Source organism: Microcaecilia unicolor, chromosome 3 (genome assembly GCF_901765095.1).
Source record: "Microcaecilia unicolor chromosome 3, aMicUni1.1, whole genome shotgun sequence".
Classification (NCBI taxonomy): domain Eukaryota; kingdom Metazoa; phylum Chordata; class Amphibia; order Gymnophiona; family Siphonopidae; genus Microcaecilia; species Microcaecilia unicolor.
The window spans coordinates 202,943,508-202,958,732 of NC_044033.1; the positions used below are offsets into that span (position 1 = coordinate 202,943,508).

At 47.8% G+C, this 15,225-nt stretch overlaps 2 protein-coding genes across 2 annotated transcripts in view; both read right to left on the minus strand.

Moving 5' to 3' along the window:
- MCOLN1 (mucolipin 1) overlaps positions 1 to 529 on the minus strand; it is a 58,174-nt gene extending 57,645 nt beyond the window's left edge. The window contains exon 1 of the mRNA XM_030194717.1: positions 394 to 529. Coding sequence (XP_030050577.1) covers positions 394 to 529 — 136 coding nt within the window. The remainder of the gene's footprint in view (positions 1 to 393) is intronic.
- An 814-nt stretch (positions 530 to 1,343) lies between these two features.
- The window catches only part of TRAPPC5 (trafficking protein particle complex 5), an 83,182-nt gene continuing 69,300 nt past the window's right edge, over positions 1,344 to 15,225 (minus strand). The window contains 4 exon segments of the mRNA XM_030197172.1: positions 1,344 to 2,853; positions 2,856 to 3,086; positions 3,089 to 3,212; positions 3,214 to 3,362. Coding sequence (XP_030053032.1) covers positions 2,795 to 2,853; positions 2,856 to 3,086; positions 3,089 to 3,212; positions 3,214 to 3,362 — 563 coding nt within the window. The 3' untranslated portion in view covers positions 1,344 to 2,794.

Genomic DNA, 15,225 nt, shown 5'->3' on the forward strand with positions numbered 1-15,225 from the left:
CCATATACAGCCTGCTAGCTCTCCTCCACTATGCATTGCAGAGCACACTATCCAGTCCTCCTGAGTTTTCACACCCCATCATCCACAGACCATTCTCTCCCTTGGAGATACATTCCCTCAAATCATCTACACAGAGACTTGCCCTCCACTTCACATACACATAGCGACCCACCATCTCCCCATCCTACCAGCCAGATAGCTCTCTCCACCTCTCTCCCAGCCTAGCCTGCCCTACCTGCGCAACATAGACCACTCTCTCCCCCATCATATCCAGCCAGCCAGCTCTCTCCCGTCTCCCTTCTACAGACACACAGCCCTTTCCAACTTATATCCCCCCTCCTCCCTTCCACACTCTCCGCCACAGACAGGAAACAGTCCAGCGCCCCTTCTCACCCGGGGGATCCTGCGGACTTCGGCCAGGCTCCGGCTCCTCCTGTCCGAGGCCAGTGTCTCGGAGAACCACAGCTGTAGTTGCTACCCCAGCAGCACCGCCGAGCCACTCACGTGACCGGAACGTGGCCCCGCCCATCGGCCGCCACGTGATCTCCCGGCAACCAGGAAGAGGCGCAAGATCAGGAAAACCGGACCGAAGCAAAAGTTCATCATCATTTCTTTACTTCAGCAGCCCCCACCCCACAGTAAGAGAACCAAGGCAAGTTATTACACACAGGACCGCGGTATTAACAGAAAGGACTATGTGCCCTGACTGCAGATGTCTTTTTCCTGATGCGGTACCCCTCTCCTCCCCACCCCCCCCCCCCCCGGCACTACCTTCATCAAAGCACCTACATTTGGATTTAGGTCACACCTTTTTTTTCAGTATCTCTTAAGCTGTGTTAGCATTCAGGTACATTCTGTCGCTATAAGGCTAAGATTTATAACTGAGAATTAGGTGACTTGCCCATGATCACCAGCAGCAGCAGTTGAACCATTGTTTCCCTGCTTGTCAGCCTGGTGCAGTAATCATTAAGCTACTCCTCCACTATAGCTTCAATAGAGAACACTGAAGCAGCAACACAAAGCAACAATTACAACAAAAAAGTGTTGGGGGTGGGGAGGTTAAAATTACAACAGCCTGCCCACCCTCAATGTAAAGTGTGATTCTTCACTTCTATACATTCAAAATGTCAGAAACAACTTACCTTTCAGGGCCTTCTGCATCAATCATCTGCACACCCTAAAACTCCTAGTCTGAAGTAAGGGACTGGCTTTTAAATTAGGAAGAAACAGTCGCCAAAGCAACCACACATTTCACTCCTAAAGCTCACCATTCATGCTCTAGGCATGCGGGTTCATGACATGACAGACATATACCATTTTACATTCAGTTCTGAACAACATGGTCAAAGCATTGTTTTATTAGTATATAATCTCCAAGCTGACAATACAGAGAAGCCTTCTTACAATTATGATCAGAAACAAGAGTCAAAACCTAGAATCCCCATCCCCCTGACCTATGTCAAATATTCATGCAAGCACCATGCATGGCTCGATATCATACCCTCAAAATTCTGACTAGACCATATTACTATCTTTGATGTAAAGGGGTTGCTTCCAATTTGAAAACAGGTGGAGATGGGAGATTTTTCTCATTAAATAAAATCTCTACCAAATTACCTCCTTCTGCTTGAAAATTTTCCACATGTTATGTCCACATCCCAAAGGTTGGCTCCATTAGTTTATGGGAGGAGGAGATATTGGCTCTCATCTGCCCTTAGCCTCTTTATGCTCCTGTCCCTCAGGCTCCCTGTGCCTACTGGCTGCAAATGATACAATTAAGTACTTTCCAGGTAAGTCCTTGATCCTCCCTGTCCTCAAAGGCCACCAACAGGTCAGGTTTCAGGATACCTCTAATATATAAGATTGCATACAATGGAGATAGAGATTGTTTACTTACTCTCATACATATTCATTAGGACAAGCCTAAAATCCTAACTAGTTGGCAGCCCTTGAGTACTAGATCAACACACGTACTGGAAAGGCAAGTCTGTTCCAAGACCCTCCAGTGCCACTCAGCCCCTCCTGTAGAAAAACTTCCTCCTCCTAACTAAATGCTTTGGGACACAAATTAATTACTGTTATGTTCCAACCTACTCCCTCCTCCCCCAACCCCAATGCAAGATCTCCAGAGCCTTAATACAAAACTCTGCAGCTAGGTCTCAGGACCAACCAAAACAGTGTTCAGCATTCTCCCCTTTCCTCTGTCAATACTGTGATGGAAAGCAACAGTGAAATGCCTAAGATCATCAGGTGATAGGGAAAATCCTTTAGATGTAGCTGCAAATTTTATTCTTGTAACACACTTTACCGGCCTTTAGAAACCTCCTCCTGCAAACTAATTGCTACAACTGCCCAAAACCTGGTTATTTGCTTAGGATGGATAAATCCATTTCTGTGGCATCACCCACCACTGAATTTCTGCTGCTGCATCATCAATAATGTGGCAGCAATACTGGATGAAAATCTGGACAATTAGTCTTTAGGGACATCAGAGCAGATCATTAAAATACAAGCAGTTTTTGAAACAGGAGTCTTCAACATTACTGCAAGACTCCACATTACCTGTGTACAACAACCAAACCTTCAGAGATGTTGTCTCTAGAGCTAGTCTAGAGTTATTCTGTTACTATCCTTTTTAATTTGATGCACTTCCTTTCTGTTTGATGTTATTTGATTGTACACTGCTCTTAACATATAGCTTGATGGGCAGTAAAGTAAGTACAATGAACATTACAATAAGGCTACCAGTTAGCGACCCACAGACTAGCTCAACTCCCTCCTCTTTCAGTCCAACCTAACGCCCATCCAGCGCCTTGTCCCGTGCAATGACAGACTCATCAAACTTGATCATTAGGTGGTGCCCTTATGCCAGTGGGCAGTGACTTTGGCAGGAAAACCACTGTACGAAAGGATGGCCTCCACAATGCCCGCTGTGAAGGAGGCACAGTTGAGTGTGCTGTTCTCTTTTGGTACCGAGATGTAGGTGTTGATCAGAGGCTCCTTCTCAATTATATAATAGGTCTTGTCATCGTCGTTGGCCTGCTCCAGTTTGTCAGCCTCTTTCCCAAACAGCGCCTTCCACACATTGACCTAATGAAGAGGAGAATGTTGATCACTTTGATCTCCCGCTTGCCGTTCTTCTCCCGCATGACCAGCACGTCCAGCATCCGAGCCCCCACCTGCTGGCCCAGCTCTGATAATTTGTTCTGGAGGCTCCGAGACTGAATACACCCGGTTCTGACAGTACTGGACGATCTCGGAGAAGAGCAGGGTGAAGGCGCTGAGGCTGACCTCAGTCTTGGGCCGTGTCAAAGACCGCTCCAGGATGGCGGACTTGCCTCTGGTAATCGAGCATCCATTGTCTACAATAAAACAGATTCTAATTACATTTAAGCACTTATCACCTGCCTTATCACTAAAGGCTCAAGGCAAGGTACAAATAAACAAACAATTTCAGACACATTACAAACTGCAAAAAATAATTGAAATAAGACACCCTCAAATCAGCCCACTTATGCTCTCTTGGGAACAAATTCTCAGAGGCAAAAATATAAATGATGCAGTCTGGGCTCTAGTGGCTGTACTGGTCCTCAAGAAAGCTGGCATCTTTGCAAATTGTGAGATCTTTTGTTTCCCTAACATAAAATTGTTATGTTTCAGCTTCCTGATAACTACATAAGTACATGAGTTGACACAGTAAACATCATTTCTCCAGGAGCAATAAAACACAAACCAAGCAACAGAACAAAACATACTAGAAGAGAAAAATTAAAAATAAAATACTCAAAAACATTACTATATCATCTGAATTGTTTACAATGAAGGAGCAGGAAAAGCTATTAGCAACTGGACAGCCCTTGCAAATGTCTTTATCACAGTGGTTCTCAATCCAGTCCTTTGGACATACTCAGATATGCCCCGAGGACTGGGTTGAGAAGCACTGCTCTATCAGCTCAACCTTTGGACAAGAAATGAGGGCTCCACTGACCAAATCCCATCATTACCAACATGTGAGTTAAAGCAAACAGCAGTTCACCTGCCAGCAATTACTGGAAACTTTCTCCAGTGTCTTAATTCCACTCTTGTCACAGCAAATAATAAAGCAAGATTTTTGGATCTAGAATATATAGCTGTGGGGGAGTGAGAGATAAAGTCTAGGATAAGTACACAGAATAAGCTGGAGGGGGGGGAGTGAAGGGTAAAGTCTGGGATAAGCAAAATGGATCCTTAGATGTGGAGGGGGGGGAGTGAGGGGTAAAGTCTGGGATAAGCACAGAGGATCCTTGGCTGTATGGGGGGGGGGGGGGAGTGAAGGATCAAGTCTGAGAAGCACAGAGGCTCCAAAGCTGTGGGGTGAGGGGTAAAGTCTGGGATAAGCACAGAAAATCCTTAGCTGGGGGGGGGGGGTGCAGTTTGGGATAAGAATAGAGGATCAATAGCTGTGGGGGTGAGGGGTAAAGTCTGGGATAAGCACAGAAGACCTTAGGCTGGGGGGGGGTGGGGGGGGGTGTGAGGGTTAAGTATGGGATACCAACTAGAAACACATCTGAATCAACACGAACGTACCTAAACCTGCACTACCCAAGCTGAAAAGGAATCAAAATACAAATCAACTTACGCATCCAGTTTTTCCTACATAAGCACACATTGTGGAACACATTACCAAAAGCCTTGAAAACTACGTACGACCACCTACACTTCCGGAGAACACTAAAAAACTTATCTGTTTACAAAGGCATACCCTACTAACCAACATAAATGCCTGATCTCTGCTACACAACAAAACTAAAATACAGAATGGACATAACACAATTCTTCCGTTGTACGATTCCCTTATGTGGCTGTACCACATGAACTTTATCTTATCTCAACATCCACTCTGTATTTGTTTACACACCGAGTCTGCAAACGCATCTCCGGTACTATGTAAGCCCAAATTGAGCCTGCAAATAGGTGGGAAAATATGGGATACAAATAAACAAATAACACAGAGGCTCCTTAGCTATGGGAGAGGAAGGGGTAAAGTCTGGAATAAGCACAGTGGATGCTTGTCGGGGGGGGGGGGGGGGGGGAGGGGATGGTTGAGGTACAGGCACAACTAGTGGCAGTATGTAAGAAGGATAAGTGGGCAGGACGGGCTGGGCCACATAAACACTGCCGAGTAGATAAAGCAGCAGCGGGTAGTGAGGAAGGATCTGTTTTGTTTGCAGTGTCTCTCCCTCGAGAAATGTAGATTATATATTATAGATCCACATTGTAATTTCCACGTCCCATCTCAGGCCAGGGCCACCTCGCGCTCCGCCTCCTCCTTAGCAACAGGACTGTTGTCAGGTGAGTTGGACCACCAAGGCCTCTAGCGAGAAACACCCCTCCCCCCCCCCCCAGACGTGAACCGAGATACCGAGACTCACGCCCCCCTCCCCCAAACAAAATCTCTCTCCAGCTCCCGCTGTACCTTCACGCCCCTCTTTTCGTTCCCGAGAACCCGGCAACAACAGCGACTTTTCACACCTGACCTGCTGCCGTGTCCTGCCACCTGTGACGCAACTTCCTGCTTCCGGCGGCGGCGCGGCGCAAGAGAATGAATGTCTCCGGCTGGTAACGGCAACTAGCGGCCCAAGGCGGTTTAATGTGGGATATAAATAAATAAAAAAATATAGACAGGAGTGGAAGTGAGCCTATCTAGTCCATTGTAAGCAAGGAAGCCAATTAAGACAATCTAAGTTTCCCCTTCCCAGCGCAGCCGTCATCCCCGTTCACTCAAAACAAGCAACCAAACCTATGAGCTGCTACAAGGAGGTTTAATAGATAGAGTCAATAGAAGTCAAACAAAATAAAACATGGAAAAGAAAATAAGATGATACCTTTTTTATTGGACATAACTTAATACATTTCTTGATTAGCTTTCGAAGGTTGCCCTTCTTCGTCAGATCGGAAATAAGCCGATCTGACGAAGGGCAACCTTCCAAAGCTAACACGGCTACCACAACTCTACTTATAGATAGGAGTGGAAGTGAGCCAATCTAGTCCACTGTAAGTAAGGAAGCCAATTAGGACAATCTACGTTTCCCCTTCCCAGCGCAACCGTCCATCCCCATTCACTCAAAACAAAGCAAGCAAAAACTATGAGCTACTGCAAGGAGGTTTAATAGATAGGAGTGGAAGTGAGCCAATCTAGTCCACTGTATGCAAGGAAGCCATTAGGACAATCTAGGTTTCCCATCCCAGCGCAGCCGTCATCCTGTTCACTCAAAACAAAGCAAGCAAACCTATAAGCTGCTGCATCCACCTTGTCGTTGTTTTTTAATTGTTGGTCCATCTGTAACAAGGCTTAAGTTGTTTCAATTGGATAGGCAGTGCCTATCCAACTGCAAAGGACTCAAGTACAAATCCCCTTATGATTCCAACTTCTCCTTCAAATCAGGGGCGTAGCCAGACACCTAATTTTGGGGTGGGCCTGGCCCAAGATGGGTGGGCAGAAGAACTCCACCTTGTCACACAAGTGATTTGGTCTCTCGCCTGTATAACATATGGTCTCTCAACATCCCCCCCCCCCCCCCACATATCTTTAAATAGCAGATTTTCAACAGCAGCGAGCTGCATCTAATACACACTGCGCATGTTGGCCCCACATCATATAGTCAGTCGCTGCTCGCTGCAGGCAAAGATCTGCTATTTACAGGTATGCAGGAGGGAGTTTTTCAGCTGGTAGGGCTTGGGAATCCCTGCCAGCCACATCATAAGTGTGCTGCTACTGGATGGCCTGGGCCCACCCGGGCCTACCCTTGGCTACGCCACTGCTTCAAAGGTAGTCAATTCTGGAATGCCCTACCCAGACCCATTCGCTCTATCAAAGACTACCTACCCTTCAGAAAATCGCTGAAACCCATCTATTCAAGGAGGCTTATCCAAATGCACGACCTAACTTTATGTACCCACCTATTTTTCACCTGACCCTGTGACAATGTAAATGTCTCAGACCACCCTCATTCAATTTTCCCTATATTTACCCAACCCTATCACCTGATTATCTCAATCTAGCCTAAAACTAGCTCCTCCTCCTAGCTTTATACCCTTCTCCCTTATAATGTTACCTAGCTACACATCTCCCATTACTCTGTTAAGCTTAGACTGTATTCTCTCCATTATACTTTTTAATCTTACTACTATGTAAGTCCGCATTGACCTGCTATGAGTGGGAAAGTGCGGGGTACAAAGGTAAACATTTAATTAATTAATTATTAAATTAATTAATTAAAAGGTGGAGGACAAATGTTTGTTTGTTTTTTACTTATTGGACAGCTTTTAATTTATTTGAAGCTTCCCATACATAGATATAAATATCATGAAAATAACAATTGAATATCACTAAAACAGCTTTAAAATTATTATAGCTAGTAGAACCAACAATGTTAAACTCTGTATTTTGTGCTCATTTTTCTACACTAAAAAACTAAATAAATACACTGTATACAATACAGATGGCCAAATTTCAGTGAGGCTATCCTGTTTCCCTGATAGGTTCATCTTAAATATTGTTGTAATCTGCTTTGGGAAGCATGGTGTTATAAAGATGATGGAATATATTGAAATTAATGGAAGTAGAATTAAACTCTCTTTCATTGGGGCACATGGAATCACATCTTCATCTGTTTTGTATAACTTTACCTTTTATATACACAAATGGATTATTTTGTTGTTTGAGCATGTTTCAGGGACCAGTGGTTTATAAGTCAAAATATAAAAATATTTTCTGTCAAACAGATCTCTCATTTGTGGAAACATAACTAAATGGGCTATAAGCCCCAAATGCAGCCCATTGGTTTTCTTATATTTTGTTCTTCTGATAGCTCATACTGTACCAAAACTGGAAATACAGTGAGACAGAATAATAGAATTCAGTAACATCCAAATTTAGTTTTTTCTGTTTTAAATCAACTTTATTAAAAGGAACACGAGGAGGAATACCGGATGAAACTGAAAGAAGCCAAGAGAGAGATACGTCTGGCGAAAGCGCAAACGGAAGAACAAATGGCTAGAAATGTAAGGAGGGGTGGCAACATTTTCTTCAGGTATATTAGTGAAAGGAGAATGACTAAAAAGAGAATTGTGAGACTAAAAGATACTGCGAACCGCTATGTGGATAATGATGATGAAAAAGCAAATTTGCTAACTAGATACTTCTGTTCTGTTTTGACAGAAGAAAATCCTGGAGAAGGACCGCGATGGACTGGAAAAAGAACAAATGAGATTGAAGTGGATAGAGCGCCGTTCACGGAAGAGAGTGTGGGGGGAATGAACATAGGGAAAATAGAGAGATGCTGGACCACAGGGGGAGAGGGATGGGAGTGGGGGAGAGAAACTGGATCGGGAGCGAGAGAGGAGGAGGGGAGTGGGTGAAGAGAGATGCTGGACATTGGGAGGGAGGGAGAGATGTAGGACTACAGGGTGCACAGAAGAGGAGAGAGAGGAGGGAGGGAAGAAAGAGGGACAGATGCTGGACCATGTGGGGGGAGGCACAGAAAAAAGAGATGCAGACCATGGGGGGCTATAAGTGAGAGGGAGGAAAAGGAAGGTGGAACAGGAGCAGAGGATCAGGACCAGGGCTGGGGAAAAGAGCAAGAGGGGAACAGATGCCGGACTGCAGGCGAGGTGGGGAGGGAAGCAGAAGGAGAGAGATGCAGGACCAATGGCAGGAGGGAGGAGTAGACAGAAAGGGGCATACCGGAGGGAAAAAGAGATGGCAACTTCTAGACATAAAACGTTTGAGGGTGGGGGAGGGTTGAGAAAGAGGGGAATGGGACAATGGGAGGAATGGAAGAGAAAGGGAGAGGATGGACCACAGGGCAGGAAGGGAAATGCCCCATGCCATGGCTAAGCACCAATCACTTTCCTGAGTAAGGAGACAGAGAGTTAACATTGATTATTTTGCAAACAAAGCTTTACCAAAAGCTTACAAACATGACTACCTCAACCTATGGAACTAAACCTAACGGAAACATTTGGATATCCTGGGAGCTTAAAAAGCAGTTCTGGAGTGGATCATTCCAACAAACACAAAATAAATTAGCACTTTGCAAAAATTAAGAAAGTCCTCTCAAGTCCCCCATACCTTTCTGTGTTGCACAAACTGCATACTGTCGCGTTCGGGAGTCCTTGTGCCAGGCGGAGCACAGAGACGAGGATACGCACCTGCGCTCTGCTGGGCAGCCGAGCAACCCCGAGGCTTCACCTGTGGTGACCGCCGTTCCCCTGGGGTTGAGCCCACAGGTGCGGGCAGCCAACAGGACTTCCGGAGGCAGGCAGGGGTAAGAGGTTGCCGCAGGCAGCAGGCACAGAGTAATCTGAGTTCAGGCAGTAGTCAGTGACAGGCAGCAAGCAGAGAGTAATCCAGGTTCAGGCAGTGGTCAGTGACAGGCAGCAGGCAGAGAGTAATCCGGGTTCAGGCAGTAGTTGGAGGCAGGCAGCAGGCAGAGAGTAATCCGAGTTCAGGCAGTAGTCAGTGACAGGCAGCAGTCAGAGAGTAATCCGGTTCAGGCAGTAGTCAGAGACAGGCAGCAGGCAGAGAGTAATCCGGGTTCAGGCAGTAGTCAGAGACAGGCAGCAGTCAGAGAGTAATCTGGGGTTCAGGCAGTAGTCAGAGACAGGCAGCAGGCAGAGTGCAGTCAGGATACAAGCAGGGTCAGTAATGAGGAGGGCAACAAACAGAAAATAGAAACAGCGCAAACAATCACCTACCCGGAGTAGAAGCCGAAGCACAGAAGTGGAGAGAAGATGCTCCTAAAATAGCTCCCCCCATCAGGAGCCACGGAATCAGCTGGGAAGGAGAGCCTCCCACTGGCTGGTCTGCCGAGGAGGAGGAGTCAACAGCGACGAGCTCCAATCCTGCTGAGGCAGGAGGAGGGGGCAAAGAAAACAGCCACACTCCAGGGCCGCGCAGGTCAAGACCGCAGGCAAGCAGCAGAAAACCGACCCCAGAAGCAAACCCCGCGCCCTGAAGATGAGAGTCTGGAGCAACCTTCGGAGCGCCAGCCCCGCCAAGATGGCCAGCACTCCACTTCCAAGAACCAGGACACGCTCGGGTGCCTGAGCACACCACCGGGGTCAAGATGGCTGTCGCTCCCTTGCCTCGGGAGCGCCCACAGTGAGGAAGTGAAGAGCGTGAACCGTACCCTCCTCAGAAGATCCCCTCTCCCGTCTCGCGCCCGGGTTTAGAAGAATAACGGGTATGGAATTCTTGGACCAATTCTGGTGCATGGACATTATTAGCTGGTTCCCAGGAATTGTCCTCCGGACCAAAGTGTTTCCATGAAATCAGAGTCGCCCCCTCTGACGTTGGAGTCCAAAATTTCTTCCACTTCAAACTCAGGATCAGATTCGGTCTCGGGAGTGATGTGCATCTTTGACTCAGGATGCCATTTAGATGCCTCAAATGGTTTCAGTAAGGATACATGAAAGGCATTATGAATTCGGAGATTGCCAGGCAATTGGAGGCGATAGGTGACTGTCCCAATATGAGATTGAATAGGAAAACAGGCCAATGAAGCGAGGAGCAAATTTAACAGATGGCAACGGAGCCTCAGGTACTTGGTACTGAGCCATACTCTCTGTCCTGGTTGAAAGATTGGAGCTGATCGCCTTCTTTGGTTAGCAAAACGTTTATACTTCGCTGCAGCTTGCCGCAGATGCTGCTGGACCTTGCTCCAAGTTTCTGGATATTCGTAAGGGTGTGCTTGAGCTGCGGAGAGGCTTGATTCATCGGAATCGGAGGTGGGTAGACGAGGGTGACCGTCCATATATAGTGAAGATTGGTGATGTCTGGGAGGCTGAGTGGAGGCGTTTATTGTAGTCGAACTCTGCCCAGGGAAGTAAGAGCGACCAGTCATCCTGGCGACTGTTAGTAAATACCCATAGAAATGTCTTGTTTGATTGGTCCTTTCCGCCATCCGTTGGTTTGGGGGATGGTAGGCAGAGGGAGAAGTGTGTAGTGACGCCAAAAGTGGAGCAAAGAGCCTTCCAAAACTTAGATGTAAATTGAGACCCTCAGTCGCTGATAATTTGTAGGGGTAGTCCATGCAGCCGAAATACCTGTTGAATGAAGTTGGACAGCTAGTGTAGCAGCGGGATGGCAGAGCCTTCAAAGGAACAAATGAGCCATACGTGAAAAGCAGTCCACAATAATGCAGATAACAGTGTGACCCCGAGAGGGCGGGAGATCATAATAAAAGTCCTAGAGACCTCCTGCCATGGCTGTTGAGGAACAGGCAAGGGTTGCAGACAGCCCCAGGGTTACCAGGAGATGACTTGTTCCGGGCACAGATGGGACAGGAAGAAACAAAATATAGGATGTCCTGCGCCATGCGTGGCCACCAATAGTACCGGGAGATGAGATGGAAGGTTTTCCAGAATCCAAAATGACTGGCAAAGGTAGACGAATGGCCCCACTGGAGAACCTTTTTTCCTGGACCGAGGGGGAACGGAGGTCTTCAGGGAGGTCGAGGCCACAATGGTGGAAGGAACACACGCTGGGTTTAACATCGGGTAGGGCTCTTCAGGTTCCTCAGATGTATCGAAAGCCCGTGAAAGAGCATCCGCTTGCACATTCTTTCAGCGGGGTGGAAAACCAGACGGAAATCAAACCTGGCAAAGAACAGAGACCAGCGGGCCTACCGTGGGTTCAGTCTTTTAGCCTCCTGTAGACAGAGAAGGTTCTTAGTACTACTACTACTTATCATTTCTATAGCGCTTCAAGGCTTATGCAGCGCTGTACACCATACATGAAAAGACAGTCCCTGCTCAAAGAGCTCACAATCTAAACAGGACAGACAAACAGATAGAACAAGTACGAGGTAAGGGAATTAAAGAGGTGGGGATAAAAGGTACAGGGCAAAATGAGTAGTGGTTAGGAGTCAAAAGCAGCATCAAAGAGGTGGGCTTTAACCTTGATTTGAAGATGGCCAAAGACGGGGCTAGACGTACAGGTTCAGGAAGTCTATTCCAGGCATGAGGTACAGCAAGATAAAAGGAACGGAGTCTGGAATTAGCAGTAGAGGAGAAGGGGGACAGACAAGAGAGATTTATCCACAGAATGGAGTACCCGAGGGGGGGGTGTATGGCGAGATAAGAGTGGAGAGGTACTGTGGAGCGGTAGAGTGAATGCACTTATAGTCAGCAAGAGAAGTCTGAATTGAATGAGGAAACGAATAGGGGAGCCAGTGAGTGACTTGAGGAGAGGGCTAATGTCGCATAGCGACTGTGGCGAAAAATGAGTCGCGCAGCAGAGTTTTGGACTGATTGAAGAGGAGAGGATGGCTAAGTGGGAGGCCGGTGAGAAGCAGGTTGCAAGTAATCTAGGCGAGAGGTGATAAGAATGTGGATAAGGGTTCTGGCAGCGTGCTCAAGAGGAAGGGACGGATTTGCTGATGTTATAGAGAAAGAACGACAGGTTTGGCAATCTGTTGAATGTGAGCAGAGAAGGAGAGAGAGGAGTTGAAGATGACCCCAGGTTACGAGCTGATGAGTCAGGGAGAATGAGAGTGCCATCTACAGAAATAGAGAAAGGGGGTAGAGGAGAGGTGGGTTAGGGGGAAAGATGAGAAGCGCAGTTTTGGCCACGTTAAGTTTCAGATGACGCTGAGACATCCAGGCAGCAATATCAGAAAGGCAGGCTGATACACGGTCTGGATGCTGGTTGTGATTTCGGGGATAGAGAAGTAGATCTGGGAGTCATCAGCGTAGAGATGGTATTGAAAGCCATGGGATGATATCAGAGAGCCAAGGGAAGAAGTGTAGATGGAGGACCATGAACAGAACCCTGAGGTACACCAATAGGTAGTGGGATAGAAGTGGAAGAGGATCCACCAGAGTGTACACTAAAGGTGCGAAGCGAGAGGTAGGAGGAGAACCAGGAAAGAACAGAGCCCTGGAATCCAAGTGAAGATAACGTATCAAGGAGTAAGCTGTGATCAACAGTGTCAAAAGCGGCGTGTCATGTTCCCTGCCTGCGCAAGGTATGGGCATCTGAGGAGATAGCAGCCATCTTGGATTTGGGCATATCCAGGAGAGGACGGCCATCTCAGAGGTGGGCGTCTTAGGAGGGGCGGCCATCTTGGTGTTGGGCAGCCACAGGAAGGAAGCCCATGTTTGGGCTTGAGGGCGTCTCCGTTTGGGGCAGCCATCTTGAAGACAGCTGTGCATGTTTGGGCCTAATTCCTGCACTATTTAAAGTCAGGCCACCAGTCCTCCCATTCTATTCAGTTCTCTGGGTAGTTGCAGTGCTTCTGGTTCTTCTTCTGTTTGCTGCCTGGTTTTGACCTTTGCCTGATCCTGGATTTTCTACTGTTTGCTGCCTGGTATTGACCTTCGCCTGATTCTGGATTTGCTTCTGTCTGCTGCCTGGTATTGACCTTTGCCTGATCCTGGATTTTCTACTGTTTGCTGCCTGGTATTGACCTTCGCCTGATTCTGGATTTGCTTCTTTGCCCACTGCCTGGCTGTGCCCCATAGACTCTGTTCTGGACTCAGTTCCTCCTGCTGTTGGCTTCCCACACCTGGGGGCTCAACCCCTGGGGAACGGAGGGAGACACAGGGGGAACTTGGGGTTGGCTGACAGCTCGGTGGGAATTCTTCCTCCATTGGGCACAAGGGCTCACATCTCCACTTGGCGTGCCTGACACGGCGGATAGATCGAGAAGGATGAGGATAGAATAGAGACCTTTAGATTTGGCCAGTAACAGGTCTTGTGGTCAGTAATCACTGTGATCGGGTGCGAGGCCCCTTCCAGCAGATACCGCCGTTCTTGGAAGGCCAGTTTCAGAGCTAGTAACTCCTGATCTCCAATGGTATAGTTGGGTTTGGCTGGGGAGAACTTCCGGGAGAAAAAAAAAGAGGGGTGTCATTTTCTGGAGGACGTGGTCTGAGACAACACTGCCCCGGCTCCCAGTGAAGAGGCATCCACCTCCACGATGAAGGGTTTCGCTATATCTGGGTTGCAGAGTACCGGGGCACACTGGAAGGCTTCCTTCAACGTAGTGAAAGCCTTTTTGGCCTCCGAAGACCAATTCTTTAAATCTGCCCCCATTGGCCTGTATTTTACTGAGAGCAAGGGCTAGTATATTTCTACAATGTACGAGCGCATGGTCTTGGATTCCTCTCGGGAGAGGATGTACAGTTGGCCTCTGGGAGGCGTCTTGCCCAGGAGCAGATCAATAGGACAGTCAAAAGGGCGATGCGGGGGCAGAGATTCCGCCTCCTGTGCTTTGAAGACATCCTGAAAATGTTGGTACTCCGCAGGCAAACAGGATTTGCAAGAACGAAGGGCTCCGGGGAGAGCCGAAATGGCCTTCAGAGGAGGCTCAACCGACGTGAGACAAGTGTGAAAACAGCAGGATCCCCAACTGCTGATCTCACCACTGACCCAATCGATGCTGGGCGTGTGGAGGTGCAACCAGGGCAGCCCCAAGATGACTGAGTGAATAGCTTGAGGGAGTATCAAGATTTGAATCTCTTCCTGGTGCAAGACCCCAACTTGCATCAGCAAGGATGACATGACCTGAGTGATGGGCTGAGGTAGGGTCGATCCCTGAATAAAGGTTACCTGCAGAGCAGGCTTACATGGAACAGAAGGTTTTCCCAACTGATCAAGGAGGTCAGCATTAATGAAGTTCCCTCCCGCTCCTGAGTCAAGCAGGGTAATCGTATCCATACAGAATTCTTGCCAACACAGAGTGATAGGAACCGAAATCAGATTGCCTGGGAGGGGAGAGGATTGAACCAAAGTCACCCCCCCTCACAGGGCCTGGGTCCTGGCATTTCCCGACTTATTCGGGCACAAGTTTGCAAAGTGACCAGGCTGTCTACAATATAAATAGAGTCTATTGTTCTGTCAATAAGACCTCTCCGATTCAGAGAGGCGATGTCGTCCGTTCACCATCGGTTCCTCGGAGGCCCCCGCTATGGAACCCGTTGCTCCCTTAGGTGAAGTGCGCCACGAAGTCCGAGGGGCAGGCCTCTGCGGAGGGCGCTGAGAAGTACACTCCTACGATTGTCAATGCGGATGCAAAGGGTGATAAGGAAGTCCAAGGTGGTCGGAAGGTCCCAGCCAGCCAATTCGTCCTTGATCCGACCATTTAATCCTTGCCTGAAGATGGTGAGAGCTTCTTGGTTCCAGCGTAACTCAGCAACTAAGGTTCGAAAGCAAACGTATATGTTCCAACGGAGCTGCTA